At 42.8% G+C, this 27,046-nt stretch overlaps 1 protein-coding gene across 1 annotated transcript in view; it reads right to left on the bottom strand.

Annotated features, from left to right (window-relative positions):
• Positions 1-3,174: 3,174 nt before the first annotated feature.
• The window catches only part of CDYL2 (chromodomain Y like 2), a 153,391-nt gene continuing 129,519 nt past the window's right edge, over positions 3,175-27,046 (bottom strand). The window contains exons 4-7 of the mRNA XM_077454563.1: positions 19,946-20,118; positions 14,674-14,884; positions 12,959-13,102; positions 3,175-6,881 (exon numbers count right to left, since the gene is read on the bottom strand). Of these exons, the coding sequence (XP_077310689.1) occupies positions 6,723-6,881; positions 12,959-13,102; positions 14,674-14,884; positions 19,946-20,118 (687 nt within the window). The 3' untranslated portion in view covers positions 3,175-6,722. The remainder of the gene's footprint in view (positions 6,882-12,958; positions 13,103-14,673; positions 14,885-19,945; positions 20,119-27,046) is intronic.

Here is a 27,046-nt window from a genome sequence, read left to right as displayed (position 1 = left end):
GGGGTCAATGATTGAATGTGTGTCAGTCAATGATATATGTCAAACTTCTAAAACGAAAAAATAAATATAGGTCCAAACAACTGATCTTGGCCCTGTAAGTGACCAGGACTAAATCATGCAGCCTTTTTTAACTAAGGACCTGATGTTAATCCTAAAAGGGTTTTTTTGAGCAATTTCTGACTCTCGGATGACTAAACATTTACATCAATGTGCTTTCAAGCTTTTTATGGGGGATGCATTCTTTCAGCTGACCACCAGTGTAATGAAGCCCTTCTCTTACCGACTCCCCAACAACCACCAAGGAAAGGAAGTCTGTCTCCCACTGATCACAAATGTAAAGACGCACTTTACATTTACCATCATAGTGTGCGGACATTTCTCCACTAAACGAAACAGTGAGGCAACATTGCATTATTTCACTGTCTGCAATTATATTCTGGCCATTATTTTTTATTATTATTATTAGTTTCATTCCATTATTACCAAAACATTTTTTCTTGCATAGAACAGCCCTGGGTGTCAAATATACCTCCATATTTCTTATTTTTTACATTTATACTAGCTATACTAAACAGGGGTTTCCTTTGGTTCTGGAAGTTATTTTAGGGTTCCTCTATTTAAAAAAAAAAAATGTATGGGAAGAGCTGTAATAATAACTGAGAGAATATTTTGCAGACATGGAAAAGCTTCTCATAGTAACCAGAGAAATACATTAGCAACTAAAGAAAAGCGTGAGAAAAATCTTTTAACTTTTCATAGGTTAACCTCATTTAGAGTGTTTTTTTATTGTTCCACTGAATGTACAATGGAATTAATTGACACACTGGTGATCTGAAGTCTTTGCATATATTCTAAAAATGGTGACATGCACAATTCAGCAGGAAAATGTCCAAAAGCCAACAAGCTAACTGAAATTGAACTCAAACATTAGACCACCTTCTGTTGAACAGATAGTGGCGGAACAGGCCCACTTTCGGGACGTGTGTACCAGGCTTAACTCTAGCCAATGTCCCATTTTTCTGTTTTTAGCTTTGGGTGGGAGATTTCCTCAACTTCCTGTTACTATGACACCTATACAGGTAATAAAGAGATTGGCTTTCACCAGAACAGGAGGACATTTTCAGCTATAAAAGACAGTCAGAAGTTCTGTCTCCTCCCCACCCTACTAAAACTACATGTATCCATTTCTGTTTCCTGAAGTCAGCTTACTGAAATATTATGGGTGGGTATGATTTACTGCAATCTTTATGTTGCCTTTTTACTTATTTTATAAGCCTTAGTTAAGTTTGTGAAACTAAATTCTTAAACAGATTGTAATTAACGTCAAAGCGTATAAATCATGTATGCTAGGTGCAGAAGCATAATAAAGTAATTCAATAGGAACAATAATCAATGACGATATCCAAATTGCAGTAATTGATAGCAACAAAATGAATGCCATTTTCTGACGTTGAATTCATGAAAGATCATGAGGAGTTGGCTTGTTTTGATCAAGCTGGATATTAAAGGCAGATATACAATTCTGTACATGGTATATGCATATTTTTCAAGCAACACACTATAAAAATACAGTACTACAAAATTATATCACCAGAACAATTTTTAAACTTTGATTGCTTGTAACAACTAGAACTATTTTTTTCTTTTCATCCAAGTTTTCCATACTGCAGTGACATTATTCTGTGCTATCTGGACTTTGTCAAGGTTTATAACCCGCAACCTTCTCCTCCCTGCTAGAAAAAGTCACATGAGGCACCCAACTAGCAAAGGCACACTATTCACTCTAGAAGTAGGCCTTTTTTTTCAAACTGAAAGAATAGTCTGCATTGCCCCAGGGGCATCAGATTTAAACAATCACACCCACTAATTTTCTAATTGGTTAAGTTAGGTCACATGTTTGTTATCATGAACCTTTGAGACAATTATGGTGTACTGCTTCTTCCTTTTTGTACCACCCAAAGTCATGAGAGCTAAGCATTTCCTTGGAATCCCACTACAACATACTTTAGGATAAACAATGGCTAGTTGTGTCCTAATCCTGGTACTTGCGGTGGAATGTTGCAGCTAAGAGAGCTGGTGAAATGTGTTCTAGTTTTCCCTATGTGGTGCATCTCAAGGCACAATTCTTACTGTCTCACTGTTGGAAAGTAGTCTTTTTGGACATGGATACCCATGGTCACAGATACTTAGTGGAGTACTTGACACACCTTGAACCAGTACTGCATAGTAGACCTGCGCAGCAATGCTACAGGCTTGGTGAAGGAATGTCTTTCACATGTCCCCCTGTGCTTGGTCATAAGCCATAAATTGCGGTGGATTCAACAAGAGTCCCCTGCCACTGGCCTGTAGCTGCTCTGTGCATCTACACCACCTAGCCCATCTGCACGTTGCCTTTTGCATTATTTTAGCTTTACAATAGGGTAGTATAAGTGGTTCAGGAACCCTGCCAAGCCCCCCCCCCCCCCCCCACCCAGTGCATGGGCCAACTCGCAGTGGTGTCAGCTGCAATCTTTATTTCTATGCCACTGCCTTAGATGCTGTATAATTTATTTCTGGAAAATCCAGGTTTCAAAGTTCATGAGTAGGGGTCATCTAAGTCGATGATGCAGCTACACGTTTTTTTATACTCTAAATGCACCTCAATTTTGTGAGTGTCAGAGGAAAAGGCTGTCTGCCCAACAGCAATCAACCAAATTCTCAGAGGAAGAAGAGTTAATTTCATTGCTTTGGGAAAACACAAACTACCAGACAATTATTCCATCTAGAATTTTAATACTTGAGGGCCATCTTCCTTTACAAAATATTCAAGTATTTTCTGTTTGCCTTATGTTTGTGGTGACGAGAAGGTGCTTATATTGTTAAAAAAAAAAAAAAAAAATGAGAGTACACAAAAAAAACTACTTGGGAGTTTTATACAATTAATCTGGGAGCTCAGACTAAGTGACAAGCAACTTGTTTGGGCATTTCCCACAAATTATGTTGCTGGGGTACGTTTCACAGCCATTGTCTGCAATTTAGTAAAGGGAGCAATCTCACAGCAATGCACTCCATGGGCATTGACTCCAACAACTCATACTTTTCACAGGACTTTTCATTCACTCCCCAGTGAAAGAGGCGGAAGGGGGGGGGGGGGGGGGGAGTGAAATGAAGAATATATGCTGCTGGGGGGGGGGGGGGGGGCGAAATTAAAATAAACCTGTTGCTTTGTAAAGAACAGATGCACTTTACATGGCTTCAATGGTGCACATGACAGAGCACCTCTGCACTCTTCTGTCTCATGACTGGCTGTTTAACTGACCAACCTATTGGTTCATTCAATGCAAATTGCAGTAGACGGGTGAAAAAATATTGTCAAGGAACAAATTCTAGTTCTTCATAGCTTAACGAAAGAGATGTCTAAAACAGTCATACATTGTCTACAACCAAAAATGCTGGTAAACGAAAAAGAGGTAAACAAGCCTCCAATCTTGGGCCTAAAGATTAAAGGAAATCTGTGCTGAGTGAAAACACGCAGATTACCATTCCTGAACTCCTCCTGAAAAAAAAAATCTGTCTACCTGCACTTGCATTCAATACTTTCTGAAATATTAATTGGCAAAAGCATGCAGCCAGTGCCAAGAGAAACATGGACATTACCAACCTCCACGTGAAAATGGTTATTGCCTGGCAAGACAGCCTGTTCCTCTGACTTTGGTACTTTCTCACTAACTTGGAACTCCTGATCTATGTACGTGTTCTGGGAGAGTTACACAGGAAGTCCTGAAGCCATTAGATCAACATGACAGCTAGGCAACAAGCATATTCAGCAGAAGTCTGCAAAGCCAGCCTTCATATTTTTCTTAGCACAGGTTTCCTTGAAGTCAGCATGGGGTTGGAAATTCTGACCCTCAGGTTTTAGCTCAAAGACATAAAAATTATTGAAAGCTTGAATCAACATGACCACCAGGCAGCTAGAATTTTCTAAAGGAGCATAAGCACAATCTATATGGTAAATGAGAAAAAAGATAATGTAATTAATCTACAAAAAAAGCAGTCATAAGGTGGTCATAGATCTAGAGCACTTATTCTGGAAGTCTATAAGAGGCTTCTTGGTTTTTAAATTACACATTTTCTTCAGGTATATCTAGGTCGACTTTGTATGTGGAAAACTCACACAGAATAACAGATACACTTAAAAGACAAAATAACAAACATGGTCAGAGCTTTCCAAAGTACAGCAAAGAATATATACATATAAAAAAATATCATGACTGTGATGAGATGGTCAAGCCCTGAACCTCATCTAATTAATCTGTAACAATATGAATGTGCAACCTCTGACACAAAATGTGAATTTCAGCAAAATTAATCAGAGAAAACTAATTTCTGTGGCTTTGGACATTCACAGGCTATGGACATTCAAATATTTACATATTTATTAACAAGAAATACATTTGCTTTTCAGCAAGGTGTCAATGACCACTAGTAGTTGAATGCACTGTGGAGAAATTCATTCTCAAAGTTCATAACAAAAGTACTGAAGTCGTTCCATTCTTTCTCTAAGCAGCTCAGTTCACCCTACCCCCCTCTCCCTGCCGTCCAATTTGTAACATAAATTTGAAGCGGGTGCTGGCAAGGGGAAGCAGGGTGAGCCGAGCTGCAGAGTCACTGTTGGAAGGAGTACAGTGAGCTGTTTTTGATGGCTTAACATAAACCTATGGCTTACCAAGAAAATATATGGGCTGCAGCACTCATATAGAAGTGCATCTGCACACAGTTTTTGCTAAGGCCTCATTCACATGGCCAAATCGGCCATGGTACAGCAAGTATACTGTAGATTTCTGCTGCTGGGAGCCCAAGTGTTTGTGGACAGCCATAACCAGAAAGCCTGTACTAGGCAATTACAGGCAGAAAAGAGCCATGGCTGTCCACTGCTGTAATCATGTAACCACACATCAAGCAGTTACATGTGGTTAGGGGAAGATGATCATCCTTCAATGCAATCTATCTGCATCCAGGGATCATCATCTGTCCCTAAGTGCATGTAATTGCTTGATATTTGGATACATGCTTACAGCGCAGACAGCTGTGACTCCTGTCTGCCTGTCATTGACTTGTACAGGCTTGCAGTCTGTAAATGTACGAAAAACACAGGGACTCCTGGCTGCAGATATCAGCAGCATACTTGGCCCCTGCAAAGTAGCACAAAGACATGTTGGGCCTTCCAGAGAACACCACATAATGCAGCTTTCTAGGATGGTGTGACAACAATGCTGCAGTGCTCCTGAGACCAGAGCAAAGTTGCCAGTTTCATGTAGGATGTGCCTGCTTGCACTAAAATTTAATGAAAAAATGTTGCAGGGGCATGACATTGCTGATTTACAAGCCTCTAGCTAGTTAATCAATACTTGGCAACACCTAGTCCTGCCCACTGCTTTCCATATTAGTGGCACTGCCTCTGTTAGTTAACCCTCCCAATATCAGCTGCAGTGTCTGTGAAGTAGTGTGTGTGAGACAAAAATGACAGAAGATTTGGATCAGCCAGGGAAGGCAAAGTTTTTGTTTATTACTGAGGCTAGTGCGTTACATGGGAACTAGATTTGGGACTTGTTTAGACTATCATAAGGTGCCTTTAGATGTAATTTAAGGGGCATAGACCATTTTCATGTTTCTGTTGTAATATTGGAGGATAAATAGCTCTAATCTCCCTTCAGATAGAGAGGTCAGTGAGGGGCTTGTTTTAAAGTGCCATTATTTTGTGTTAAATTTGTTAAAATACTTGAATGCCCATAACCTGGTCATAGGTTCACTTTAAGTAAATGTAACTAGGCATTAACAAAAAACACCACCACATAATTGTATTTTGCTCTGGATGGAAGGTGGTGGGGTAATCTATTTGCATAATTACATATCCACATTCTTTGTGTAAAGGTCCAGTGATGTTCTCATGTTCTTCTGATGATTACCTCTGCCACACTGCTCACATCTGTCTTATGTCAGCAAATTAAAAATGGCATTACATTTTTTTGCAGGCAGCAATAAGCAGGCAGAAAAGATGAGTGGGTTAAAAAAACAAAACAAAAAAAAAAAACTAAAACACAACAACAGTTACAGGCATTCATTGTTATCTGGGGCTAAAGTTAATATTGGGAAAAGGCTGACCCCCATCAACCTCAAACCAACACTTAACTGAATATTCTGTGTAAAGGTTACTTTAAAGTCACAATTTTTTGGTTGCACAACATAGAAAAGGAAAGGAAAAAAAGGAAAAAAATAATAAAAACATCAAAACCCAACTATATACATAAATTACCAATACTTAAAGTTTAAATAAAATACAAATACATACAAAGTGCAATTGTCACATTATATAACTAAATTTGCAGACTTCGTCATGATCACAATGATCACATAGTTAAGTGAAATAGCAGAATACGGGTCACGTGATAATATCCTGGGAGAAATGTGTTCTGTGGGCTATGGAATGTTACTCTCTGTGCGTCGAGAGGTGGAAGTTTCGGTATTCGGTATATAGTCTATATACCAATTTATGTTAAATATCAAAAATAATAATAATTAAAGAACAAAATTAGGCTGGAAGCAGTGGGACAGACTCCTTGGAATACCTCATTGCATAATTCTGGGCATGGCTAGCATGTCCCAGACGTCTTTCAAGGTTACTGCAGATGTGAAGACGAAAGTAGTGGAGAGAAAAGCCTTCGTAATGGTCTGATGAGAAGGAATCAGACTTCATAAATTTTGTCCTGTAAGTAGCTGAATAAAGAGTCCAGGCCTTTGGGAGAGCTCCACAGCTGTTTCAGCATCTGACATTCCCGTTCATTCACATCCTCCAGGACGGATTTCAGAAAGCTTCTCACAAGACATTTGGATTCCTCTAATACCTGAAGAGAGATATCAGCACATGTAACTTATAATATTTCTAATACAAAAGACAAAAATGTAATATTTTTTGAGCTCATCAGTCCATAGAGGTAGTGAATTAGTATTATTTTCCCCTTTATTTTCACCTGGTACCCTGCCAGTAACGCACTTTCTGTCCTAGGGTGCCGAAGCTCACTCACTGTACTGTATTTTACAGAGAAGAACCCTAGGAAAGGTCTACAGAATACATTTCCCTTGCCATAACACGGTGAAGGTGTTCTGGGAACAATCCTACCTGGTAACAGTCAACAGGGCTAGAGAGGAAGTTATAAACTCACTAGATTTCTGGCAGTATTTTTTCTCTCTTGTTCTGGAAAGACACCATATGACATTGTCTCACTCTCGCCGCTCTTGCTGGGCCACGGCGATTGGTGGTGCACTCTGTCCCTGGGACAGGGCGCATCACAGATCTCAGTAAAAAGCCAATGACAAAGCTCTTTACCTATGTGATTAGCTGTGTCCAATCACAGCCGATTACATGTAAACAAGGAAATGCCGGTTATGAGCTCTCCCCGCCTCACACTGACAGCATGTGTGGAGAGGAGAGCTGATCAGTGGCATTTCCTCACAGGGGAGATCTGCACAGATAATCAGGGCTCTGTTTATCAGTGCAGCACCAACACTTCCCAGCAGTGATGCCAATTAGTGCGCAGCAGTGATGCCAGTCAGTGCTGCCTTTCAATGCTCATCAGTGCCACCTATCCTTGCCACATATCAGTGCCCATAAGTGCCGCCTATCAGTGCTTTTCAGTATCAGTGCTGCACATTAGTGCCACCTCCTCAGTGCCCATCAGCGCACATCAGTGAAGGAGAAAATTACTTATTTACAAAATGTTATAACAGAAACTAAGAAAACCTTTTTTTTTCTAATTTTCTTTAGCAAAAAATAAAAAAAAAACCAGAGTGGTGATTAAATGGCACCAAAAGAAAGCTCTATCGGTCTCAAAAAATTATAAAAATGTAATATGGGTATAGCATGACCACGCAATTATCACTCAATGTGCGACAGTGCTAAAAGCTGAAAATATTCCTGGGCAGGAAGGGGGTAAAAGTGCCTAGTAGGCAAGTAGTTAAGGGTCACATACACTTTAATGCCCAATACCTTGGGTGCAAACATGAAGCTGTGAAGGTCTTATCAGGAAGTCCCGTACGACTGCTCAATTAGCTAGCGCTAACACCAATAGCACTGACGACTTTGAGAACAAATGACGTTCACATGGTCAGTCTTCCAGAGAAGGTAGAGTTGAAAGATCTGATGGAGTTTGTGAAATGGTGGCTCCTCCTTGACACCTTTGGCAGGGACGCCTTTACTCCTCCATTCTCAGTTGAACAGCTCATGAATCCCCTACCAGGCCCTTACCCCCCTGGCCACTCCTGTAAATCGAAGTTAGCTTGCCTACTCAATTACCGGAATAAAGAAATAGTGCTTTGACTAGCCCGTGAAGGCCAAACTATCCAGTATAATGGTGTCAAGGTTCTCCTTCTACCCAGACTCTGCAGAGGACCAGTGGAATACAGCAAAGTTCACAGAAGTAAAGAAAAGCTCTTACAAGTATAGTATGCAGTGCTCTACCCAGCTAGACTCTGTATAACACACAATGGGAAATCACACTTTTTGAAGTAGCATCTGAGGCCTTCAACTGCATTGGCAGGACTGAGGATACACTACGGAATCATCATTCTCCTGCTGAAGATGACTGACCCAAGTCCCCCAGAAATCATTATGTTGTGAGACATCTACAGTACAGTTGATGCACAGGTAACTTTTTCAAGAACTTTCAACAGCTGAGAATTAATCCGACTGGTTTTGTTGTTAGTAGTGGACTACACGGACATGCCAGTAGCTATCCCAGAACCCATTAACGTGCAACTATGAGTTCCAGAAGCTGTGAAGGCACAAATAAGGCAAAGACATGCCACCGATTCTTCTAGTGATTAACGACTAATCTGAGGCAACATATGAAGGCAATCTGTGAGCTGACAATTTTATCAAGTCACATGAATGGAATTAAAATCCCCTCAATTCAGAGATAGTTTCTGTATCACCCAATGCAAAAAATTATCATCCTGATAATACGTCACCGTGGTTGCCTTTACAGTGAAATAATTGAGAGTCCATCCTACCATCTCCAGATTGTTGGTAGTTGACTGTGAGACAGCTATCACAGTTCTGATGGCACCAATTCAGCATGCACACAGAAAAAAAAACAATGCTGCATATATGCAGCAGCTCAGCATTAGGGCGTTAAGGCCCACCTCTGTGCAGATGCACATACACTATATTACCAAAAGTATTGGGATGCCAGCCTTTACGCGCACATGAACTTTAATGGCATCCCAGTCTTAGTCCATAGGGTTCACTATTGAGTTGGTCCACTCTTTGCAGCTATAACAGCTTCAACTCTTCTGGGAAGGCTGTCCACAACATTTAGGAGTGTGTCTATGGGAATGTTTGACCATTCTTCCAGAAGCGCATTTGTGAGGTCAGTTACTGATGTGGACATAAAAGCCTGGCTCGCACTCTCCACTCAAATTCATCTCAAAAGTGTTCTATCAGGTTGAGTTCAGGACTCTGTGCAGGCCAGTCAAGTTCCTCCACCCCAAACTCACTCATCCATGTCTTTATGGACCTTACTTTGTGCACTGGTCCAAATCATTTGGTGGAGGGGGGATTATGGTGTGGAGTTGTTTTTCAGGGGTTGGGCTTGGCCCCTTAGTTCCAGTGAAGAGACCTCTTAAGGCGCCAGCATATGAAGCCATTTTGATGCTCTCAACTTTGTGGGAACAGTTTGCGGATGGCCCCTTCCTGTTCCAACATGCACACCAGTGCACAAAGCAAGCTCCATAAAGACATGGATGAGTGATTTTGGGTTGGAGGAACTTGACTGGCCTTTACAGAGTCCTGACCTCAACTCGATAGAACACCTTTGGGATGAGTTAAAGTGGAGACTGCGAGCCAGGCCTGCTTATCCAACATCAGTGCCTCACAAATGCTCTTCTTGAAGATTTGTCAAACATTCCCATAGACATACTCCTAAACCTTGTGGACAGTCTTCCTAGAAGAGTTAAAGCTGTTATAGCTGCAACGGGTGGGCCAATTCAATATTGAACCCTATGGACTAAGACTGGGATGCCAGTAAAGTTCATGTGTGTGTAAAGGCAGGTGTCCCAATACACCATAAGACACCATTGGGAAGTGGTTAGTTGCATTTTTTTCTGTAGGTAAGAAATCACAAAGAGCTTGCAGTGTATGTTCCAATACCAGAAGCAGCATTTTCAATGATTATAGGGCCTACAACCTGAAACAAACTCTCCTGGACAGTTAGTAATAGAGGTTATGAAGTGATCTTCTTTTCTGCAAAAAAACAAGAAAACTTGTCTCAAGATTTGTAATGATAGAGAAGATTGGCTTTCAGGCACTGCTGCTATTTGGTTGGCTTTGCCCAAGCCCTGCCATCGCCTAAGCCCTTTCAGCTAACTGCATGAAAACAAACTGATGGCATTAGTACTGGAGAGAGTCCAGAACAGTGGTTTCTCCATAAAAAGGTAGACAATTTACTAGTCTTGTTACTGCCAACAGGATAGAAAAAATAAGCTAGAGTACATTTTAGACTACTGGCCTGCCTTACAGATTTAGGACATTGCTCAAATTCCTCCTCTCCTGTTTATGTACTACCCTCTCCAATGTGCTGTCATCTTGTCTTGTTAAAAATGAAATCCAGACAAACAGCTTAATACAATTTAACCCTTTCGTGGCCGGACTGTTTTTCCATTACACCAAACATTATGTATTTCTTTAAAGTAGAGAATCTGAAGAACGCATTCATGGTAGTTGTAAATTGTTCTTGTTCAATGTGCTTTATTAAGGTTTTACAGATACAAAATAAGCAATGTAGCCAGTTCATTAAAGATCTTAAATTTAGAGAATACAGTATCAACAAGAGGTCCCCTTATCAAGTATAAAGTTCCAAAAAAACCTTGATCTTTTATTAATGATTAAAGTGATTATAAAGTCTTGTTTAAAAATAAATAACAAACATGTTATACTCACCTGCTCTGTGCAGTTGGTTTTGCACAGAGCAGCATGGATCCTCCTCATCTCAAGTCCCTCTTTGCTGCCCCTGGCCCCTCCCTCCAATAGAGTGCCCCCACAGTCAGCAGCTTCCTATGGGGGCACCCAAGCCGAGTCATAGCTCTGTGTGTCCATTCAAACATGGAGCCCCGACCCGGTCCTGCTCTTTGCTGCCCCTGGCCCCTCCCTCCTATTGAGTGCCCCCACAGTCAGCAGCTTCCTATGGGGGCACCCAAGCCGAGTCATAGCTCTGTGTGTCCATTCAAACACGGAGCCCCGACCCGGTCCTGCGCCCTCTCTCCCCTGATTGGCTGACTGACTTCGATTGAAAGCCGCAGGTGCCAATGGTGCGGCTGCTGTGTTTCAGCCAATCAGGGGGAATGTCCCGGAATGGCTTAGACATTCGTATACATCGCTGGAGAGAGATGAGGCTCAGTAAGTAATTAGGGGGGCTGCTACACACAAGTTTTTTTTTATCTTAATGCATAGAATGCATTGATATAAAAAAAAACCTTCTGCCTTTCACAACCACCTTTAAGTTTGGAATTAATATTAAGTGGATTGTTTAGCGATATTAGTGATATTTAGTGAGAAAGCTACATTGGGGAAAATAATAATTTGATCCCCTGCAGATTTTTGTAAGTTTGCCCACTTGCACAGAAATGAAGGGTCTATAATTGTTATCACAGGTGATTTTTACATGACAGAGACAGAATATCAAACAAAAATCCAGAACAAAACACATGATACAAATGTTATAAATTGAGTTGCAGTTCAGTACATAAAATAAGTATTGTATCCTCTACCAACCAACAATAATTCTGACTCCCACAAACTGACTCCAGCATGTGCTCATGTGGTACACATATCATTCCTGGCAATTTAGGAAGGTGCTCCTAAGACAACTCATTATGTGTATAAAAGACACCTGTCCACAGAATCTTTTTCTTCCATTTAAACCTCACCATCATGGGCAAGCCCAAAGAGCTGTCAAAGGACATCAGGGACAAGAATGTAGACCTACACAAGGCTGTAATGGGTTACAAGACCATCAGCAAGAAGCTTGGTGAGAAGGAGACAACTGTTGGCGTGATTATTCGCAAATGAAAGAAATACAAAATAACCATTAATCGCCCTGGGCAAGATTTTGCCTCCTGGGGCAAGGATCATCATGACAGTTGGGACCACAGTCACCAAACAAACCAAACCAATATGCCGCCATGGATTGAAATTATGCAGCGCCCGCAAGGTCCCCCTCCTCAAGAAGGCACATGTACAGGCCCGCCTGAAGTTTGCCAGTGAACATCTAAATGATTCAGGGAAGGATTAGGTGAACATCTAAAGAGATTCAAAATTTAGCTCTTTGGCATTAACGCGACCCGCTGTGTTTGGAGGAAGAAAAATGCTGACTATGACCCTAAGAACACAATCTCTACAGTCAAGCACGGAGGTGAAAACATTATGCTATGGGCCGTTTCTCTGCTAAAGGCACAGGCCGACTTTGCCACGTTGAGGGCCAATGCATTGTAAAATCTTGGATGAAAACCTTCTTGCCTCAGCCAGAACACTGAAGATGGGTCGTGAATGGATCTTCCAGCATGACAATAACCCATAACATACCACCAAGGCAACAAAGGAGTGGCTCAAGAAGAAGCACATCAAGGTCATGGAGTAGCCTAGCCAGTCTCCAGACCTTAATTTTATAGAAAATTTATGGAGGGAGCTGAAACTTCGAGTTGCCAAGTGGCAGCCAAGAAACCTTAAGGATTTAGAGAAAATCTGTAAAGAGGAGTAGAGCAAAATCCGTCCTGAGATGTATGCAAACAAAGGGGCCCACACAGTAAGCTCCATCATTTTCCCTACACTTATTCGTTGATTATGTTCCTTCACTGTCAAAACATGCTGAATGTGGATGACCGTGAACACAATAAGAGGCATATTCAATACATTCTGACTGGATCTTACCACAGCACTGCACGCTGCCATTTCCTTCACTCGCAGCATCACTTCCTGACTGAACGTGGTGGGCCAAAATACCTGCGATACAAGCCCCCTGCTACATGCCTCCTGCGCCGTCAGCTTTCTCCCACAAAACAGCATCTCATTGGCCTAAAATAAAAATGCATGGATGTTTATTCTTAAGCAGGTAGCACTTGGTTAATGTAATCTGGCTGTAACAACTGTTGTCACAAAGCATATGCACCAAGGTTGCACTGCAGGGCTTTCTTTACCACTTCATGTATGCCCATAGCAGCTATAATGTTAATCTAACTATGCACACACACCCATGAACGACTCCCTATGTGTGACCGAGTTCTGATTAGGCAGTATTGACCAATGACCAATATTCACAGTTCCTGTTCATATAAGCCTAGCTAAGTGGAAAGTATAGGTGTTGCTCAGGCTCTGGAGGGTCCTAGCCGAATGCCAACTGCTGGTAGTTCCAACTGGGAATGGAGCTCGTCTCAGCTCCAAACGTATCATGTAGCAGAAAAAGTATCCTATAAGCTGCACAACCCTGCAAATCCCTGTGAAGGAGTGTGTGGCAGTCTCAGCCTGGGCTCTGGCCAGGCCATGCCCCCAATGCATTTTGCTGTGCCTCCCGGAGCTAAATTATAGGGACTCTAGGCAAAGGGAAACACATTGGGGTTGTGGCCTGGTCAGAGCCCAGGCTGAGACTGCCACATACCCCTGTTCATGTATTGACTATGTTTGTGAGAGTTGAGGTGGCCCTATTAACTTGGGAGCCTTTAAAATGGAGATCCCCTAATTTGGGAACACTTCAAGCGAGTGGCATGGTATAAAGAGGAACCCGATGGCAGGGATATTGCTTAGCATAGGGAAAGTTTCATGATGAGTAGAGACAGGGTGAGGGACACTGGTGTCGCAGAACCATCAGGAATCTCGTCAGTGCCAAGTGCAGTATGAATTGTTCTGCTCCACCACCCCTTCAGCAGAAGATGGAAATATCTGTCTCATCTGTGAGAAACTGTATGGTTTTGTGAAGGGCCTTGAACTGTATGTGCTTCTAGTCCATTGCCAACCATGTCTATAAAAGTTTCAATTACTGAGAACTGTTGTGTGGCTCTGAATTCTTTTGAGTGGGTAACTGCACCATGGCCAGGCATACACGCATGTAATTGCACATTAGAGCAACTGCATTTGATTGGGGACCGATGAGCCTTCCTCTGCCTTGAAGTGGAAAAAAACGGGCAAAAGGGGACTGAGAAAATGCTTCTTCCTTCCTGATGACATAATCTCAGCCCAAGTAAAACTATTTGACTAGAACTCAAGGACTGATTTTTTTTTTTTTATGATAAAAAGGTAAAAATTATACTGTTAAGCCCCATACACACTATCTGATTTTCTGCAGATTTTTTACTTCAGATTTACCAACACCATATAATATGAGGTCAAACCTTAGGAGTTTCAATTTCTATGCAATCAGGAAGGCCCTTTACTACATGGTTTTGGTAAATCTGAAGACAAAAATCAGCAGGAAATCTGACAGTGTGTATGGGGCTTCAATGTTCTTTAAGACATGCCAGGAATTATTCATGCAGGCTTGTAAAGTGACTGCGAAGACCACTTTAAGACTTCTGTTGCTGAATATAGTTAGAGGACGTCTGTCATGCCACGTTTAAGTAATTGGGGACATAGTAGATTGGTAAATATCTTACCAATGCAATGCCAAGTATCTGAGGGAAGGTGTATGATGAGCACCCAGCTGGAGTCATACGGATAGTGGCATATGGAGTCTGGAACCAAGCCTTTTCACTGGCCCATACTATATCACACAGCGGTAAGATGGACGCTCCCAGGCCAAGGGCCGGACCATTGATGGCAACCACTATGGGTTTCTTGAATTGAATAAAAGCTTTTACGAAGTCTCTGGAAAGAAAGAGAGAAGCATATCACTTATTTCTGAAAACAGAATAGACAGAGCTTTATAGTGGTATTGAACTCAAAACCAAAAATGTAATATATTGCAGCTTACCGATCAGTAGACAAGATGGCTACATTTGTTTTTCTTTTTTGTCTTTTCCCTGTTTTCCCCTTGGTGAGCTGGCCAATAACACACCTCCTGTATTAGAATACCTGCACTATGGATGAAGGAGCACAGGGGGCACATTTGGACAACAGCATTGTCAGTCTGGGGGAAGGGGGGTGTTATATGTACTAGCATAATTAGATACACTAACAAATTGAAGCCAAACTCCAGCTCACGCTTTATAGGAAGTTACAGCAAACATTTTTTCTTTTTCTTTTGGGATGAAGGTTTTACACAAATAAGTATAAGCTGATCATTGTATACACCCCAGCCAGTGTTCAGTGGTTTGTCTAATCCCTGTAATGGATAAATCTGCAAGAGAGCTTGTTCTTTTGAAAAACAGACTTTCTGGCCAGATCGCCAGAGGAAAATAGAAGGAAAAATACCTAAAGAAAAAAAAAAAAAAGGAATGCAGCCATTACATCTAAGAATTGGTAAACTGTTATATTATACATGTTTATAATATAATATTATTGGAATTAACCATGTTTTAATAAAAAGACATGTTCATACACATATTACATGTATGTCATTCATTTGAGGCTTTCTATAAAGTCAATAAAAAAATAAAGAAAAGGTACAAATGAAAAAAATGATTTATATTTTTTAACTGGAGTATCAGCCAGATGCAATGTCTTAAAACATGTGTGCTCAACCTGTGGCCTCCCAGCTGCTGCAGAACTATGGGGCATTGCAAGCCACTGACAGTTACAAGCATGACTCCCAAAGGCTGGGACTTATGGTTCTGCAACAGCTGGAGAGCCACAGGTTGAGCACCCATGTCTTAAAAGATGTAAAACTTGAAACAGAATGCAGAAGCATGAGTTACTTAAAGCAGACCTTCATATGACATCATGCACAGTGCTCTCTCTCACTCTCGTGAGAATTTGCCAGGAAGTGAGGGGGTGAGCCATAAGAAGGCCAATGAGAGCTGCAGGGCTGCAGAGCTGTAGGTATGCCTCTGTGTGTCTGTGTAAATCCAGGGAGTGAACAGACAGCAGCCTCAGCTGCCCACAGTTAAAATGATTGCAGCCAGACTTCGTGGAGGGAGATTTCTGCAGCATATTTTGCAAGTACAGAATCACAGTATATATAAAATAATATGCAAAGTGGTTGGAGGGAAGCTTCTGAATGGCAAAGATGTTTTTATTACAAATTATATGAGCAGACTGCATTTCCTCTTTAAATGCACAGGAGATGCAGTTATGTCCATATATATTTATTTGGACACAAGCACAATTTTCATACTTTTGGCTCTGTATGCCACCAGAATAAAAGTAAAACAAAACAATCAAAATGAATTTGAAGTGCAGACTTTTAGCTTTAATTTAAGGGGTTGAACATAAATATTAAGTACCAATTTTAGGATCTACAACCATTTTTATACACAGTCCCCACATTTTCAGGGGCTCAAATTTAAATAGACAAATGAATATAATCATAAATAAAAGGTTCATTTTTAATATTTTGTTGCGAATCCTTTACTGGCAATGACTGCTTGAAGCCTGGAACCCATGGACATTACCAAAGACTGTTGCCTCCTTTCTGATGCTTTGCCAGGCTCTAACTGCAGCTGTCATCGGTTGTTTTGTTTGTGGGTCTTTCTGTCTTTAGTTTTGCCTTCAGCAAGTGAAATGCATGCTCAATTGACATCAGGTGATTAACTCGGCCATAGCAGAATATTCCACTTCTTTTCCTTCAAAAGCTCCTGGGTTGCTTTTGCAGTGTGTTTTGGATCATTGTCCATCTGTACAATATGAAGTGCTGTCCAATCAACTTTGCTGCATTTGGATGGACAGTATATCTCTAAACACTGCAGAATTTATCCAGCTGCTTCTGTCTTTTGTTACATCATCAATAAACACCAATGACCCAGTGCCACTGGAAGGCATGCATGCTCATGCCATCACACTGCCTCCACCATGTTTTACAGGTGACATTGTGCGCTCTGGATCATGAGCTATTCCAAGCCTTCGCCACACTTTTTTTTTCTTCCTGTCATTCTGGTACAGATTAATCTTAGTTTCATATGTCCAACGAATGCTTTCCCAGGACTTGTCTGGCTTTTTTAGATTTTTTTTGGCAAAGTCTAATCTTTCTTTTCTATTCTTCAGGCTTATGAATGGTTTGCACCTTGTGGTGAACCCTCTCTATTTGCTCTTGTGAAGTCTTCTCTTGATTGTAGACTTTGACAGTAATACGCCCACCTCCTGGAGAGTGTCCTTCACTTGTCTAGATGTTGTGAATGGGTTTTTCTTTACCATAGAGAGGATCCAGCGATCATCTACCACTGTTGTCCTCTGTGGACCTTCAGGCCTTTTTATGTTGATGAGCTCACCAGTGCATTTTTCTTTCCTCAGAATGTACCAAACTGTTGATTTGGCCACTACTAATGTTGCTGCTATCTCTGATAGATTGGTTTTGTTTTTGAAGCCCTACAATGGCCTGTTTCACTTGCATGGGCAGCTCCTTTGAACGCATGATGTAGGTTCACAGCAACAGATTCCAAATGCAAATACCACACTAATGCCGTGTACACACGATCAAACAAGCGGGTGGAAAAGTCTGGGAAAATGAAGTCCACCGGACAATCCCCCCGTGTGTAGCCTCCGGCATACCTTTTTGACCCGAAAGTACGGCGGACTTCGAAAGTAGTTTTGCACTCCAATCTTCCCGCCGGACTCGCATTTCGGCGGACAATCCGGCCGTGTGTGTGCCAGTCCGCCGTACTTTTGAAATGAGCAAACTTTTCCCGCCCGGAGAAAAGTCCGCTCATTTCGAGCGGGTCTCCAGGTAGGCGGGGCTCGAAGGAGACATTGCTGGCCCCACGACCTGGTATGGACTTAAAGGGGAACCCCCAACGCCGAAAAAAATCGGCGTGGGGGTCCCCCCAGGTCCACATCAGACCCTTGTCCGAGCACGCTACCCAGCCGGCCAGGAAAAGGGGGCGGGCGAGCGCCCCCCCCCCTCCTGAGCCGTACCAGGCCGTGTGCCCTCAACATGGGGGTGCCTTGGGGAAGGGGGGGCCGCATGGCCCCCCCCACGCCAAAGCACCTTGTGAGGACCGCGGTGGCCCGGCAGAAGAACCGAAGAGGGGGACAAGACCCCCGAAATCGGAAGAAGGGCGGCGCGAGGAAGAAAGCCGGGCTCCTCTGCTAGCAAAAGAGCTAGAAGAAGATAGCGGAGGAGTCCAGCGAGAAGACCCCCCGGAGACGGAAAACCCCCGGAGCTGTGCAATAAACTATTTTATCTTGTGTGTTGTGTTTTTTTTGTACTTTATTTTACAGGTGAATGGGTAGGGGTACATTGTACCCCATACTTATTCACATAGGGTGGGGGGCCGGTATCCGGGGGCCCCCTTATTAAAGGGGGCTCCCGGATTCCGATAAGCCCCCCGCCCGCAGACCCCGACAACCAACGGCCAGGGTTGTCGGGAAGAGGCCTTTGTCCTCATCAACATGGGGACAAGGTGCTTTGGGGTGGGGGGGCCGTGCGGCCCCCCTTCCCCAAGGCACCCCCCATGTTGAGGGCACGTGGCCTGGTACGGCTCAGGAGGGGGGCCGCTCGCTCGTCCCCCCTTTCCTGGCCGGCCGGGTAGTGTGCTCGGACAAGGGTCTGATGTGGACCTGGGGGGACCCCCACGCCGATTTTTTTCGGCGTTGGGGTTCCCCTTTAAGTCCATACCAGGTGGCGGGGCCAGCGACGTCTCCTTTGCGGGCCCCGCCTACTTGGAGACGCGCTCGAAATGAGCGGACTTTCCTCCGCGTGTGTGGGCGAAACCGTTCATTTCAAAAGTAGGGCGGATAGTACGGCGGACTTAGTACGCCGTATTAGTCCACTGAAAAAGTGCCGTGTGTGGGCAAGTTGCCCGTTCGGAAAGTCCGACGGACAGTCTGGTGGGAAGTCCGCCAGACTAAGTCCGTCGGATAGTCCGCTACGTGTGTACGCGGCATTAGAGGTTGATTTACTAAAGGAAAATAGACTGTGCACTTTGCAAAGTGCAATTGCAATAGCAAGTGCAGTTGCTCCAGAGCTTAGTAAATGGGGAAAATCATATGCTAGAAAAAAGGCTGTTTTTTTTTTTTAATTTTCCTTGCACACGATTGGGTATTCTTTGCAAAGTAAAGCTACACCTCATTTACTAAGCTCTGGAGCAAATGCACTTGCAGAGTGCAATTGCATTTTGCAAAGTGCACAGTCTATTTGCCTTTAGTAAATCACCCCCTTAGAATCAACTCCAGACCTCTTACCTGCTTAATTGATGAAGAAATAACGAAGGAGTAGCCAACCCCTGGTCATAAAACAGCTTTTGATTCAATTGTCCAATTACTTTTGGTCCCTTGAAAAAGTGGGGATGGCTATTCTTAAGAGCTGTAATTCCTAGACCCTTCCTCTGATTTGGATGTACATACCTTTAAATTAAACCCGAGAGTGTGCATTTCAGCAATTTTTCCATTATATAACTATAGCTTGAATATGTTTTGGTAAATACTTGAAAAAACGAAAACTGCACCTGTGTCCAAATATATATGGACCTAACTGTATGCGCCAAGACTATTGCCAGCCAACATCAACACCCACTTTAATTTGTGATGCATGTTGGAAGTTGTAGTTTGAAAGCAGTCACATGGTCTTTAGGCGGTGATGTATGAGCTGCAATTTAACCACTCTGATGCAGTGTTTACAAGAAGTTGATGCACAAAAGCCATTTTTAAAGAATTAAAGTATTAATACCTTTCTATAGTTCATATAGGTAACATAAGTGCCATTCATACTACTCCCTATTGATTTATTTGTATGCCTAGATTTTTTACTAAATTTACTAAATTACTTTAAGGCAAAGTCTTTTTTTCCCTTTATTTCATTGTTAGAACCACCAGATTTGTGGGAGATACCCATACCTTATAGCTTCTGCTATCCTCGTGCTCTCCTTCCTTCTGTCTGTAGACAATTTCCCGATGAGATATGAGTAGTCAAGACCGCTACAAAATACACTGCCAACGGCACTGAGAAGCAGGAGTTTGCTATCATCAGAGGACGCATTGCACAGAGCCCTTCGCACCTCTTTCATAATCTGAATTCAGAAATAAAGACATATCATTAGTTAGTATAGGTGAACATTCTAGATCTGTCAAGAAGAGCTTTTTTTAAAAAAATTAATTACAGTTGGCTGAATTTTACCCATAACAACTTGATAAAAAAAAAAAAAAAAAAAAAAAGATAATTATGCTACCAAAATTAGTGTGTACTATAAATTGCCTCCAGCATTGCTCCCGTTTCTTCTTGCTAGAGACTGCCATTTTGCTGGTGCCCAAAGCCCCGGCTGCAAGTTATAAAGCGGAACTAAAAACTCATCGATTTGCCAGTTTCAAAAACAGTTTTATTTGATTGTGTCCTCAACCAAACTGTCAAACCATCAAATGGCTGGTGTCCTAACTGATCACACGTGCAGAACCATGGCAGTTGAAGTTCAAATAGAAACAGCTTGCTTGGTTGTAAAGGATAGGAGGGTTTAATTCTGCTTTCAACAGATTGGCCTCTACAAACTCAGCAGTGCCTAAAATTGCCTTAAAATATAGAGCAACTGAGCATGTGCAGAACAGGGTGAGACAGTGTATTAATGGATTTTAAACCGTATAGGGATTTTTTTTTTTTATGTTTTACATAGCTATACAGTCATGCTCAAAAGTTTGCATACCATGGCAGAAATTCTGACATTTTGGCATTAATATTGAAAATATGACTTATAATGCCAAAAAAACCTCTTTTGTTTAACCACTTGCCGACCGCCGCACGACGATATACGTCGGCAGAATGGCACGGGTAGGCATATGGGCGTATATACAAGTCCCTGCCTGCCCGCGGGTGGGGGGCCCGATCGGGCCCCCCCCCCCGGTGCCTGCGGCGGTCGGCATTCGTTCGAGAGAGATCAGGGATGAGGGGACGGCCATTCATTCATGGCCACCCCCTCGCGATCGCTCCCGACGAATGAAAATCCTCCGTGACATCACTTCCTCTCCTGTATTGTAAACACAGGCAGAGGAAGTGATGTAATCTCTCCTCGTGTCGGTCTTTTTCGTTCCGGCACCGAGGAGAGAGGATCGGTGAGTTGCACCTAACACTACACTAACAGTAGAACACGCCAGGCACACTTTTCACCCCCCCCGATCACCCCCCCAATCCCCCCTGCCCCCCCAGTCACAGTGACACCAAGTGCATTTTTTTTTTTTTTTTGGTGTCATTTGTGACTGTAATAACTGTTAGGGCAGTTAGGGTTAGCCCCCTTTAGCTCTAGGGTGCCCCCTAACCCCCCCAATAAAGGTTTAACCCCGTAATCACCCCCCCGTCGCCAGTGTCACTAATAAGCGATTTTTTTCTGATCGCTGTATTAGTGTCACAGGTGACGCTAGTTAGGCAGGTAAGTATTTAGGTTCGCCGCAGCTTTTTATAGCGTCAGGGACCCCCATATACTACCGCATAGCCCCCTGATTGCCCCCCAGTTAACCCTTTCACCAGTGATCACCATATAACGGTTACAGGTGACGCTGGTTGGTTAGTTTTTTTTTTTTTGTTTCAGGGCACCCGCCATTTATTACCTAATAAAGGTTTAACCCCCTGATCACCCGGCGGGTGATATAAGTTTGAGGGTCAGATAAGGCCTGCGTCGCCCCAGCGTCAGGTTAGTGCCAGTACCGCTAACACCCACGCGCAAAGCATACACCTCCCTTAGTAATATAGTATCTGATCAGATCTATATTAGCGTTGCCTGCATTTTAGGTTTCCCAAAACGCATTGTTAGCGGGATCAGCCCAGATACCCGCTAGCACCTGCGTTTAGCCCCTCCGCCAAGCCCAGCCCAGCCCACCCAAGTGCAGTATCGATCGATCACTGTCACTTACAAAACACAACACACATAACTGCAGCGTTCGCAGAGTCAGGCTTGATCCCTGCGATCGCTAACAGTTTTTTTTGTAGCGTTTTGAAACAGTCGCTGACAGGCTAGGTGCTTTTTTACCTGTGAGTCTCACTAGTGTACCCCTAAATTTAGAGCCCAAAATGGCAAAGCGAAGGTACACTAGTGAAGAGGCCTACACGTTTCTGAGCATGACAGATAGTGAAGAGGACGTCACTCATCTGTCAGATTCAGGCTCAGAATACGATCCTGTAGAGGACAGCGGCTCCATGACAGATAGCTCTGACGACGGAGATGAGGCCGCTGCTAAGAACAGGTGTGCCCAATCCCGTATGTATTCTGTTGTTGAGGTGCAGGAACCGCAGGTCACTCGTATGGAGCAGAGACGTACTAGAGCCACTCATCCTTCTGGTGAACTGGCAAGCACCAGCGGCCTAGTACACCCTGGACCTACATCCAGCACTGCAGTAACACGTGGTGACGTGGCGAGTCCCATAAGTGCAGTTCAAGCTGGCGAGGTGGCAAGCACAAGTAGTGTCCCGCTGCCACCAAGAAGAAGACAAAGACAGGGACGTCGTACCCATAGTGCCCTTCCTGCAGAATTCGCCAATCCTATTTGGGTGCCCACATCTTCTGCAGAACCCGTACTTCCCCCATTCACTGGCCAACCTGGCATTAACGTGGAAACAGTTGATTTTAAGACACTTGACTTTTACTCACTGTTTTTCACCGAAGATCTCTATAGATCTATTGTGGACCAAACCAATTTGTACGCTGGTCAACACATCGCCACTATTCCCCAGTCCGCCCTTGCCAAACAATGGAAACCAGTTACGGTTTCCGAATTTAAAATCTTTCTGGGCCTCTCCCTCAACATGGGCATAACCAAAAAGAGTGAGTTGCGGTCATATTGGTCCACTGACCCAATTCACCATATGCGCGTGTTCTCTGCTTCCATGTCCAGGGCACGATACGAGATGATTTTGCGGTTCATGCACTTCAGCGACAATGAACTCTGTCGTCCTCGTGGAGACCCTGAATACGATCGGCTCTACAAAATTCGGCCCCTCATAAACCACTTCAACCAACGTTTTGCAGACATGTTTACTCCCCATCAAGTTGTCTGCGTTGATGAGTCCCTGATTAAGTTTTCTGGTCGCTTGTCATTCAAACAATACGTCCCCAACAAGCGTTCCAGATACGGGGTCAAGATGTATAAGCTCTGTGACAGGGCCACAGGCTATACACGTAGTTTCATGGTTTATGAGGGTAGAGATAGTCACGTAGAGCCGGAGAACTGCCCTGATTACATAGGAAGCGCTGGCAAGATAGTGTGGGACATGGTGTCACTCTTATTCAGAAAGGGGTACCACTTGTACGTGGACAATTATTACACAAGCGTGCCACTGTTTAGTCACTTGTTTGATCAGCAGATTGGAGCATGTGGCACCGTGTGACCTAATCGCCGGGGCTTTCCCCAGCGGCTTGTAGAGTCCCCTCTTAGGCTGGGGGAGAGAGCCTGCTTGCGCAGTAATAATTTGCTCGCTATGAAGTGGAGGGATAATAAGAATGTTTTCGTTCTTACCTCCCTTCATGCAGACACGACGGTCCAAATTCCTACGGCGACTGGTATTGTGGAGAAACCCCTCTGTGTCCACAAATATAACCTTAACATGGGAGGGGTGGACCTCAATGACCAGTTGTTGGCGCCGTATCTAGTTGCCTGTAAGGCCAGACACTGGTACAAAAAAGTGTCTGTTTATTTATTCCAATTGGCTATACTGAATGCTTATGTACTACACAAAGCTTCAGGACGGACTGGATCCTTCCTTAAATTCCAGGAGGATATTGTCAGAGCCCTTCTGTATCCAGACGGTGCTCCACCTCACCTTCCCCTACCAGATGCAGTAAGCCGGCTGCATGAGAGGCATTATCTTTATGCCCTCCCGAGTACCCCTACCCAACGAGCCCCCCAAAGAAAATGTCGTGTCTGCAGAAAGCGCGGATTTAAGCGTGACACCCGTTATTGTTGTCCCCGCTGTCCTGACAATCCTGGTCTTTGCATTGGTGAATGTTTTGAACGCTACCATGAACTAGTTGAGTATTAGCGTAGGGTACAGCATTGCACAGGCTAGGCACACGTTCACAGGGTCTCCCAAGATGCCATCGCATTTTGAGAGACCCAAACCGCTGGAACCGTTACAACAGAAGTGTTAAAGTTACATAAAAAAGTGTTTAAAAAAAAAAAAAAAAAAAAGTAAAAAAAAAAAAAAAAAAAATAAAAAAAAAATATAAAATAAAAAAACCAAAAATAGTTGTCGTTTTATTGTTCTCTCTCTCTCTATTGTTCTGCTCCTTTGTACTGTATTCTATTCTGCAATGTTTTATTGTTAACCATTTTTTGTTTTCAGGTACGCCATTCAGCTGTAGCGTGGATTTATTTATCTTGACAGCAACAGCGTTTGCTCCCACGATACGTAAAGCCACGACTCCAGCGCTGTCGGAGGTGATTTCACCACCACAGTTAAAAAAAAAGCATATATGCCGAAGCATGGGGGCATACGGGGTGGAGGAGCGATCTGCTCCTACCTTTTGCGGGAGGATGCCCCCATGCTTCGGCATATATATATTTTAGGCACAGATTGTGTTAAATGTGTTATTTTTTGCGATTTTTTTTGTATTTGCTTTGCAGGTATGGTAAGTCCTACTGTTATACTGTAATGTTACTTTGTTTTATTGTTAACCATCATTTGCTTAGCAGGTACGCCATTCTGCTGCAGAGCGGATTTATTTATATTGACAGCAACAGCGTTTGCTCCCATGATACATAAAGCCGCGACTCCAGCACTGTCGGGGGTGATTTCACCACCACAGTTAAAAAAGAGCATATATGCCGAAGCATGGGGGCATAAGGGGTGGAGGAGCGATCTGCTCCTACCTTTTGCGGGAGGATGCCCCCATGCTTCGGCATATATAAATGGTGCATGTATGCCCACCATTAGAAAGTGGGTGGATGAAGGGTGGTATCTAATGGTGGGCATACCCACCGATCAATATTTTTTTTTCGTTCAGCCCACAGGCTGCATGAAAAAAAAATTACAATATATGCCCAACCAGTTCCAGCAACATACTGGTATGTTGCGGGACTTTGAGTGCTTATACCAGAATGATGCCTGCAGGTTTAGGTATCATCTTGGTATCATTCTTTTCAGCCAGCGGTCGGCTTTTATGTAAAAGCAATCCTAGCGGCTAATTAGCCTCTAGACTACTTTTACAAGCAGTGGGAGGGAATGTCCCCCCCCCCCCCCCCCGCACCATCTTCCATGGTTTTCTCAGGCTCTCCTGTCCCAACAGGGAACCTGAGAATGCAGCCGGTGGTTCCGCCAGCTGACCATAGAGCTGATCAGAGACCAGAATGGCTCCAATCATCTCTATGGCCTAAGACACCGGAAGCTACGAGCATTTCATGACTTAGATTTTGCGGGATGTAAACAGCACCATTGGGAAATTGGGAAAGCATTTTATCACACCGATCTTGGTGTGGTCAGATGCTTTGAGGACAGAGGAGAGATCTAGGGTCTGATAGACCCTAATTTTTTTAAAAAAGAGTACCTGTCACTATCTATCGCAATCATAGGGGATATTTACATTCCCTGAGATAACAATAAAAATCATAAAAAAATATATATAAATGAAAGGAACAGTTTAAAAAAAAAATAAAAAAGCAAAATAAATAATAAAAAAAAAAAAAAAAAAAAAAAAAACACCCCTGTACCCCCCTGCTAAGGCGCAACGTGGAACGCAAGCGTTGGTCTGGTGGCATATGTAAACAGCAATTGCACCATGCATGTGAGGTATCACCACGAAGGTCAGATCGAGGGTACTAATTTTAGCAGTAGACCTCCTCCGTAAATCTAAAGTGGTCACCTGTAAAGGCATTTAAAGGCTTTTAAAAATGTACGTAGTTTGTCGCCGCTGCACGTTTCTGCGCAATTTTAAAGCATGTCATGTTTGGTATCCATGTACTCGGCCTAAGATCATATTTTTTATTTCATCAAACATTTGGGCAATATAGTGATTTTTAGTGCATTAAAATAAAAAAAAGTGTGTTTTTTCCCCAAAAAATGCGTTTGAAAAATCGCTGCGCAAATACCGTGTGAAAAAAAAAAATGAAACACCCACCATTTTAATCGGTAGGGCTTTTGCTTTAAAAAAAACACTTCATGTTTGGGGGTTCAAAGTAATTTTCTTGCAAAAAAAAATATTTTTTCATGTAAACAAAAAGTGTCAGAAAGGGCTTTTTCTTCAAGTGGTTAGAAGAGTGGGTGATGTGTGACATAAGCTTCTAAATGTTGTGCATAAAATGCCAGGACAGTTCAAAACCTCCCCAAATGACCCCATTTTAGAAAGTAGACACCCCAAGCTATTTGCTGAGAGGCATGTCGAGTCCATGGAATATTTTATATTTTGACAAAAGTTGTGGAAAAAATACATTATTATTATTTTTTTATTTTTTTTGCACAAAGTTGTCATTAAATGATATATTGCTCAAACATGCCATGGTTATATGTAAAATTACACCCCAAAATACATTCTGTTGCTTCTCCTGAGTACGGGGATACCACAAGTGTGAGACCTTTTGGGAGCCTAACCGCGTACGGTACCCCAAAATCCAAGCACCACCTTCAGGATTTCTAAGGGTGTAAATTTTAGATTTCATTCCTCACTGCCTATCACAGTTTCGGAGGCCATGGAATGCCCAGATAGCACAAAATCCCCCCAAGTGACCCCATTTTGGAAAGGAGACACCCCAAGCTATTTGCCGAGAGGTATGGTTAGTATTTTGCAGACCTTCATTTTTGTCACAAAGTTTTGAAAATTTAAAAAAAGAAAAAAAATATACATAATTTTTTTTTTCTTCATTTTCAAAAACAAATGAGAGCTGCAAAATACTCACCATGCCTCTCGGCAAATAGCTTGGGGTGTCTACTTTCCAAAATGGGGTCATTTTGGGGGGTTTTGTGCTATTTTGGCATTTTATGGCCTTCAAAACTGTGATAGGTAGTGAGGTGTAAAATCAAAAATTTAC

Source organism: Lithobates pipiens, unplaced genomic scaffold (assembly GCF_037356315.1).
Source record: "Lithobates pipiens isolate NorthernLeopardFrog02 unplaced genomic scaffold, aLitPip1_a1.2 Scaffold_10, whole genome shotgun sequence".
Taxonomy (NCBI): domain Eukaryota; kingdom Metazoa; phylum Chordata; class Amphibia; order Anura; family Ranidae; genus Lithobates; species Lithobates pipiens.
This window is presented reverse-complemented; position numbering and strand designations above follow the sequence as displayed.